This window comes from Colius striatus, chromosome 1 (genome assembly GCF_028858725.1).
Source record: "Colius striatus isolate bColStr4 chromosome 1, bColStr4.1.hap1, whole genome shotgun sequence".
Lineage (NCBI taxonomy): Eukaryota > Metazoa > Chordata > Aves > Coliiformes > Coliidae > Colius > Colius striatus.
The window spans coordinates 148110331-148119783 of NC_084759.1; the positions used below are offsets into that span (position 1 = coordinate 148110331).

The 9453-nt window shown below is 33.1% G+C and overlaps 1 protein-coding gene across 1 annotated transcript in view; it reads right to left on the minus strand.

The window, feature by feature from the left end:
• The window catches only part of IGF1 (insulin like growth factor 1), a 47171-nt gene extending 46328 nt beyond the window's left edge, over nt 1-843 (minus strand). Inside the window, exon 1 of the mRNA XM_010196173.2 lies at nt 781-843. Coding sequence (XP_010194475.2) covers nt 781-843 — 63 coding nt within the window. The remainder of the gene's footprint in view (nt 1-780) is intronic.
• Between the last annotated feature and the right edge of the window lie 8610 nt (nt 844-9453).

Sequence of the window (9453 nt, forward strand, 5' to 3'; positions counted from 1 at the left end):
GCACCTCCTGAAGCCAAATTTATTTAAAGACAATTTATATTAATATGTAGAAATTATAAGGTCCTAATATGAAACTTCAGATGCAAACTTTCCTGAAACAGCCCTTCGTACAAAGGAAAACTTTGAGATGAACATGTAGGGGAATTTCCATTTTCTTTATGTACAATTGCTTAAGCTATATAAATATGCAAGCTCAGCAAGAGTTGCAGCTGGTTTCTAATGTAAAAAACAAACTGAACTTCACATATACTTTTAATTTATGAAAACAAAAAAGAAGTAAATGATACAATGCTGCCAGAAAATTGCTGCAATGACAACATCCCTTAAAAGTTTCCCTGTGAAAGCATGAACATTTTATCTACAATTGTGTATCATAAAACTGCAGAAACTTCAAATGTGAATAATACATTTTTTCCTCTAAAACCTTGCACCTGCAGAAAATAGGTAAAAGTTCTTTTTGGAAACATTAATTAACAATACAGACAATGATGTAATTGGACCCTTTAATAATGACATAACTGAAATATTGCAAAGTTCTGTGAATAGAAGTGACATTTGACATGTATCTGCAATAGTTTACCCTTACAGTTATCTATGTAATTGCAATTATTACATACAGCCATTTTCCAAATCACATAAAATTGCATGTCCAGCAATTTATAAATAATTCTCAATTCTACTATAATGTTATTGAAAAGTGCACAATACTTCAAAGCAGAAGCAGACAACACACAGCAAAATAAAACTAAAAAATTATTTGAAATAGTAATAAAGATTTACCTTCAAGAAATCACAAAAGCAGCACTTAACTAATTGTGTTGAAAGATTGTTGATTTTTTCCATTGCTTCTTAAAAGTGCAAAGTCTGGAAATGAATTTGTTAGCAGTAATGATGAGAAAAAAGAAATCCAGAGAGATGTGAGATGTTGAGAGCAATGTCACATTTCAATATTGAGGACTTTATTCCATTGCGCAGGCTCTATCTGCTCTGATTTTAGCAGTGACAGTGAGATTTAGCAAACAGAAGAGGGATTTAGAGAAAATCCTCACATTTATCTACATTACACAGACACTGTAGACAGGAAACAGCTGGGGGAGCATTTGCCTTCTCTCTCTCTCCCTCTTCTGGCAAAGTTACCGAGTAAGGACTTTTTTGGGCACGATGACAAATAACATCATACCTTTGCATTTTAAAACTAGAGCACAGAAGCATATTTTTTTCCCTTTAAAAGAATGTGAATTAGTGACTGAGGGGTTAGCAGACAAAAAAGCTTATGCTGCCTTGAAAAATAAGAAAATGCATTCTGGTTAACTTCAGATAGCTGTGTGTGCATTTGTATTTATATGTGTATGTGTCTGCATTTCAAATACATAAAAACTTCAATACATAAGGGAATAATTTTTATACATGCATACTTTTGTACCTATGTGCATATTTTATTTCTGCATAGAGGTACAGGTATTTTACTTATGTAGTATAGAAAGAGAAGCAGTCGGTTATCTACATTTTTCTTAATGCATCTATATTATTAAACTTGGCATGCCCAGATGCTGAGTAACAATTAAAACCTCCAACTGTCTGTGCTATTAACCCTAAAATAGCAGTTTGTAAGTTGCTAAAAATAACAGAATTATTGTGCAATTCTTCTAAATAGGGCAAAATAGCTTTGTGATCTTCTAACTGCCATGCAGGAGAAATCACATCATTTCCTAGAATTTACAGTACTATGAATATAGTAACACAAGTAGCACAGTTTGAGGGGCTTTCATGACATTTATCTTAAATGTGCTGTTGTAATTATAAAGTGATTTCCTCTCTTTTTAGTAATAAACTTCATAATTACACTTGATAACAATTTAAATGACACTGGGAAAGAGAGAATTCAACTTTGTTCGTCCTACAATACCTAACTTTTGCTTTTTTTTGTTTTTCCTCAATTATGAGTATATTATAAATAACACCAGCTGGCCAGCAACATGCTCTCACGGGTTATGATGTCATTCAAATCCCTCAACTGTGTTAGTGGCTTGCAATGTGCTCCAAGCCAGCTGTTTTTCTATTTATAATGTATGCTTGCATTTCAATACTTAGCTATTGAGAATCAAGTTGTGATGCTGTTTTATAGATGCAATTTGTACTTGTTACCCTTTGGTTTTGGAAGATAGCATTTAAAAGAAGAGGATTAAACAAGCTCCAGAGACCAAATACATGTCACAAACAGTGCATAATTTCCATAAAAGCTGTTTCAGAACATTTCATTTTGTCCTTCTGTCCTTCCATTCAAGTGATAGTTGCATGCTGAGGTGCTAGCTGTACTTTATTATTGAAGATAACAATTGAGATCATGTTGGTCCCAGACCATTCTCAGTTTTCAGATCCACCTTGGACTATATGGTGCTTGCCAGGTGGAAAGGACGTGTTTAGTTATTTGTATCCTCTATGAATGGCCAGTACTCAGCCCTGTGCAATTTTAAATGGTACACAGTTAGCTAAGCTGATTTGTCTTTTTAAAGGATTTCTTGTAATATAGCATAATGGCAGAATCATAGGGTTCTTTGAGGTAACTTTGTTTAGTTCAGATAATACAAATATATCAAGTATTCCAAGACATTTCTACTACAGGTAGTGTACTGTTTTATTCTGATGTGGTTTATCCTTCCCTCTGTAATTTAGAGGTCATCGAATAGTGGCACCATTCTACATACAGCTTGATGTAGTCTGTTGCAACTCATAGCACATGTATCACACATTTCACCATCCTAATAGAAGGATGTGAGAAGACAAGTTATCCGATATTCTTTATTTTTGACTTTTACAGTACTACAGATGGGTGCACATACTTCTGCCTTTTTCTTCCTAAATAACAGAAGGAATCCACTCATTCATCACTTTCCCACCACCTGAGCTTCAAACCCTCATTTCATTCCCCACTACTTTCTGCTAGGTTTCATCAGGCCTATCTTGGTCATGAGAGTTGCATACAGTAGAAGATGCAACTTTTGAAAATCGTGGTGTCTCTGCACAACTGCTAATCCTGTTTCTTTCCATAGAGCTATTCTGAACTCCTATTCTCATTCCACATGACCAGACTAAGTTTCTGATGCCCTTCTTTATTTCAGATCTTGTTTTAAGGTCATATTGTGAAAAGATAGGAAAACAAAATAGATTCAATAGAGATTTTGATAGTAAGTTTTAGACTTTCTGTTAGCACAGTGCTTCTCCTCAGTTATAAGTAGTTCCATTTTTTTCTAGAAAATTAAACATTCCTCAAGACATATTCGTCTGGGGAACTCTACTTTCTTAAAATGTAGCTTCTGTTCTTCTCATAATATTCTAGTCAGTATAGCAGTCTGTTAAGTAACATTAAATATAATAGCTTTTACTTTATGAACCATTTCGAATAAAGTATTGTATGATTTTCTAATCGAGTGCTTATGCTTACATGCATTCCACTGAATGAAATGCACCTGTAAACAGCAGGGTGTGTTGTCATCAGAAAACTCACAAGAGATGTCCAGGTCAGAGAAATTATTTAATTGGAATGTGTATCATTATTCTACATCAAAAGGCAACAGCATATAGATCATTGTTTGGCTTCTTAAGTATAACTTGTAATGATATAATAGCCACAAAGACATATAAAATGTGTAAGAGAGATGATCAGATATTTAGGATTTCATGTGTTCTGATCCTCATCTTTTGCATTTTCAAACCCTTATGAAATTACTAACATGCTGTAATGCTCTAGAGCACGTGTCAGTTTTTCTGGGGAGACCTCCATGTTATAGAAGACAGTAAAATGAAAAATAGTCAATTATCCTAGTTATATATTATCCCTCCTTAAATCTGTCCTAAAAAAGCAGGAACATTGCCACGGGGCCTGAAAAAAAATTTGAACTATTGTAAGACAACTGATATGTCATTCTCTTGCATTTTTCTATATTGGATTACTGTTACCCATATGTAGTTGTTTTCTGTAGCTGTTGATCTTTTATTACGTTGAGATTGTAAATTTTCTGGAATCAAGCTAGAACCACTATAATAGATATCACCTGAGAGGATGATAGGGATGAGAGCATAGTGGAAGATAGGATGGAAGAAAACAATAAACACGGTGGCTGGTGAACAGCTGTTCTTCATTATATGAAAACAGCAGAGACAAGTTTACCTTTTATTATTTTGTTTTAAGGAGATTCATCCTGCACAGAAGATACACAGATGCAGTAAGATTCATACAGTGTGAACAGATAATTGAGCTATACTGAATGCCATGGCTAATATGTTCTCTGTCCTCTCCAACCTGCACCATAAAGAAGTGTCTTTTTGAAGAAATTATGTCTTATCAGTCTTCCCTTAGTTTTCCTAGTTACTGAATTCAGTTCACTGGGTCAGTGTGAACCATAACAATTTTTATGTATTAGACATTAAAGACGTTACTAATTTGCCTAAATCTAGGCATCTAGTGTCATTTTTTGTGCCGTGTGCCCGCAGCTTCCACTACAGAGTGATACTTATTCTCATAAGTCTCTATGCCCTATCTGCTGACCTCATATAGATTTCTTGCATAGTTTAGGGCATCTCAAATGGCCTTCAGCACCTGCAGGTAACTGAACCCCACCATAAGGCCTTCTTTTGGCATGCTGATCTGGGATTCTTGTAAGTGCAGCCTTTGGCCTGAGTATTACCTTTGGCTTCTTCATAAATAGAGTTACTTTATCTTCTGTCACTTACTATTTTTGTGATCCATTTATGAAGAGGTTTCAAAGATGAGAAAACAATAATTTTCATTGAATTTCAGCATGATCTGAGTATATATTTTCCTTATTCTCCTTTGCTTAGCCTCCAGCTTAAGCTGTTTTGGTTTGGAGCTATCTCTTTTTATTTGGCTCATAAATCATCTTGCTTACTTTTGGATAAGATAAAATGTTATTTACAATGTTAGTATTATTTCCTGAAACACACAAATGATTGTTTAGCTCTTAAAGTCTCTAGTGAATTCTTTGTAAAATATTACGTGTTTACTATTGGAGAAGCTTGGCTTTCTTTTCTAGGAAACAACTTTGGAGAAATAGGTGAAAGGGAGTATTATATTAACAAGAAACGTTCTGTTGAAGTTAACGATTAGTCAATTATATGGCGGAAAATTTTTTTCATCAAGTTAAGTTAGGAAATCAAGAAGTAAATAATTTTGCTAATTTATTTGAGCTGATGAGCCATTTAAAAAAAAATCAAACACCTTTTTTCATGGTGGCTCAAGTAGTACCATTACTACTTGAAAAACAAGTAATAAATGTGATGGGTAGGATGAGGGCATGAAATTTGAGCTGTCATTAAACTGGCAATATTGAAGAGATATTGAGGAGCAAGTAGTGCCATGAAAAGCAGTTTCTTACTTAGAAAAAATAGTGAAAGTGCAAGTTTCATGATTAAACGAGAATCAAGTAAATTGAAAAATTTTGTATTTGCTCATCAGGAAAAACATGAGTTTTTCAAGAGCAGGATGGACGTTTGAGAACTTCAGTCCAGAAATACTGCTCGTACATAGTAGTGGTAGAAGCATTCACTGGTAAGAGGTCAGAATTAATCCATGGACTTGTAAACTAAAAGTGCTGAGTACATCATGTTCTGTGGGGTGAGAATAGTAGCTTTGCTAAGATCAAAAGAATCCAAGGTCTTTATTGCTTGCAACTAGGATGCAGAGAAAGTGTGTGGTTAGAATGCTGTGATGAATAAAATGATATACTGTGTAATTTTAATTTCTGGTATAAGTTACAGTAGCTACTATTTTGAATAATGTTATATTAGTACAATTTTTACTCTAGGTTTTAGAAACAATTGTTGCTAAAAAGAATAAGGAGCCAAATACTGACCTTGTTTACCTACTTAAATGAAATATACATCAACTATTGGATGTTTTTTTACAATTTTAATACTTAATTTTTAAAACTTATAATATATTATTGAAATGACTTATTAATTATTAAGTGGTATGAGATGATGTGCAGTTATGACTGGTGAAACAAAATTACAAAATATGAATAATGTTAAGTAAACCTAAAAAGCTCAAACAAAATGTGTTTCAACATTTTTGAAAGCTTCTTCTTTTTTGTTTTTTAAATTTCTGTTTTGTGGGAAATTTTGAAATAGTTTGTTCTGAATCAGAATAATCAGAATACTAAAATTTTCCATTAAACTGGAAATTCCCAGTTTCAGCTGTCTGTACTCTTACTCTCCTTTTCCAAGTGTTAAGTACTGAATAGATCAACTTTGCTCCAAAAACTTACTTGATTTCTTATTCCTAAAAAAAGCAAAAAGTCAGAATTAACACAGAAAGAAAATTGAGAAATACAACTGCATAAGCTCTGTGCTTGCATACACAGAAAGAAGGCAAAACAAGTAGGAAATGTAATAGTCTGGGGATTGCATATATGTGTATATCTTCCTGGTAGATGAAGATTGATTTTCATGAGTCACTTAAATGTTGATATCATGGGAAGGAAAATGCATGACCTTAAACATTCCTTTCTTTTCCTAAACATTTAGATGAAATGTAGAGACATTAATTTTTTTTCCTGAGTAGCTGCAAGGGTTAATCTGTGATCATAGATTGTTTATTAAGTATGGTCTGGGAGATAGATATATAATGGCATTTTGCTTTTTAAGTAAGTTAGGCACATGAATACTAATGCGTATGTGTGATTTTTTGGTTCAGTTTGTTGACTCAGAAAGAACTGTAGAAGAAAACAAACTGCATATTGTAAAATATATCACAAGAAGGTTGCATATTTCCATATAAAGCATATGGTAAAAGTGCCCATTTCTTTTATCTTGGCCTGATGAGTTTTTGCATGAGTTACAATAAGGAATAGTTACTGAAGTATATATTTATAAACAAACACTATTTCTCTAAACAAAAAGAACATCTGCTTAGTCCATTTTTAATTTATTTAATTTGCAATTAACCTGGCTCCTGCTGTGTTGCTCAGGACTCTTCCTTCTGAGTTCATTTCTCTTCATTTGCATGATTTACTACACAGAAGGGGCTTATCTCATAAAATTTTCGTAGTGTTTTGTGGACTGAAGCCAGTATGTTCTGCACCTTCATGTACTAAGCCTCATGACTAGCATTTCCATTTCTGTTTTCTTCAAGTAGAAATCACATCGATCATCTCTAGTTTGGCCTATTAGTTACAGTGATATTCTGGTTTATTTTGGCCAAAATGTTAAATAGTAGTGAAAAAATTACCCAAAGCCATAAACAATGTCACCTAATTATAATTTTTAGATTTTTGTCAACTAAATTTTCAAGATAAGTTATGTATTTTTTTTGAAAACATCATCACGGCCAAAAAATACCTCTGTATGTTTAAGAAAGTGAAAAGTTACTGTGCTAGCCCTGCAAATTTTATGCCTCTATCATCTTCCAAAAGTGTTAAGCGTAGCTGGAAGAATTCCCAACAGATGCTTCCTTTTACTTATTTTCTTGTTTTTCTGTTACACCATTCACAAATATTCTTGTCAAAGACCCTCTTTGCAAAACTGTTTCTGGAATGATTGCTGTTTAAATGATGCTTATATTAAAGTGTGATAAACGTTTATTCTTCACGACTGCCGCTTAAGAAAGCAATGGTGACTTATGTAAGGAAAGAGTTGCACTCCATGCGGGGGCAGACACCAATGGCTAGCTGTGTATTACTTGGGATGCATAGGGAACAACTTAATAACTAATCCTCCATCTAAATATGTACACATGATTGACTTATAGAATAGAGTCCCGGTTCTACAAGCAAACTCATTAGTGTGAAATTTTTTCCCGTCTCTGAACCTGCCCATGGGTTGAGCCATGCCCCTGTGTAGAAAAAAACCTCTGCTGTCAAAAAGGCTGCTGTCTGGGATGTGTCTCAGTGGTAATGAACACTTGTAGAGCCGACTTAATTTCTTTTATTGTTAATAGGTGGTTACCATTTAACATTGGTAAGATCAATTTATATCTTATTTACTCTTTCTGTAACAGTTTAACTTCTTTTCCTTCAGTGTTATGTAGAATTTTAAAAAACACACAAAGAAGAAAACATGTTTTATCTTTGTTAAAGAAGGACAAGTTTTGTGACAACTATCATGAGCTTAAAGTTTAGATTATGAATAAAAATGAGAATCTTAAGCCAAGTTATTTAATTGTCTAGAACTCTAGCTTTTCTCACAAAAGATTAAGAGAAGAAAACATTTACTTCATATTTTATCTATTTAAACATGATTTCCGTGTTTCTGCATCTACTTTTACAGCTATTCCATCTTTAGTTTGCTTATTTTTTGTGCATGTTTTTTATTGTCTAGGATTTTTTTTGTAGCAAAGATTCGTATTGCTTCTTCAGAAAAATGTTACCATTTAAAATCTTTCTTTTTACAGGCAACAGCATCATTATATTGAAGAACCCAATATTGGTGAAGTTTTGAGATGTTTTAAAACATTCCTTTAAGGTTTGAAAAGTGTAGGAGGCTGTGTAGCAGATTTTATTACTGGAACAAAAAAATCTTTGATTATTGTTTGATTCAAAAAGTTTCTCTTTCTTTATAAATGTCTATTTCCATTCTTTTATCTTTTGGCAGAAAAGAAAGCATACATACAAGCATGGTATCTACTTATACTTTCCAATATTTGTGGGGTTTTTTTACATTTTGTCCTCTGGGTGTAGATTTTTAGCAGATTTTTTTAAACTGTTTCTCTAATCATTAGTACCAGATCTATGTGCTACTGGGTCTTCCAGAAAAACAAATCTGAGCCAGATCATCTGCAAACACAAGATCACGTTTCATACGAACAAGGCAAAGTGGAATTCAGCATTGATGTGGTTTTACGCTGGTTGCAGAAGGAGACATGGTATTTTATTCTTCATAACATTAGAGGGGTTCAGGCAGTTGTTATGTGAGCTGGCATAAAGATTGCAGGTACAAAATTAACCTGTCAAAACTTAAGCAAATTTTAAAAGGCATAGTGAGTTTTGTTTGAAGATTTCTGTCATATATGCTTAGAATATTTTTATATACTATTAGAAGCCCTACAACAGAGTGTACTAATCATTGAACCATGGACTAGTTGGAACGTATTGGCTTATAATCAGATGTATTTTTTAAATGTTATTTTTAAAATTAACTTTGAATCTTCTTGAAGCAGATTACAGTGCTCTAATAATCATTTTAGACTATTTCTTTTATTCCAATATTTACTGATAATTTTTATAACTTTCTTCTATCCTTATTCTAAAAACACATGTTGTTTACATGGAAACAAAAGTATAAGTTGATTTTCTGACTATTTTTAGTTGAGATACGTAGATATGATTCTAGTTACATTGAAACACATGTAAGCTTACTGTTCACTTCTTTACTGAAACAACATTTGTCTGTTTTGCCAGTATTTCTTCCAGCAGAAGAATCTATAACATTGTTACAATA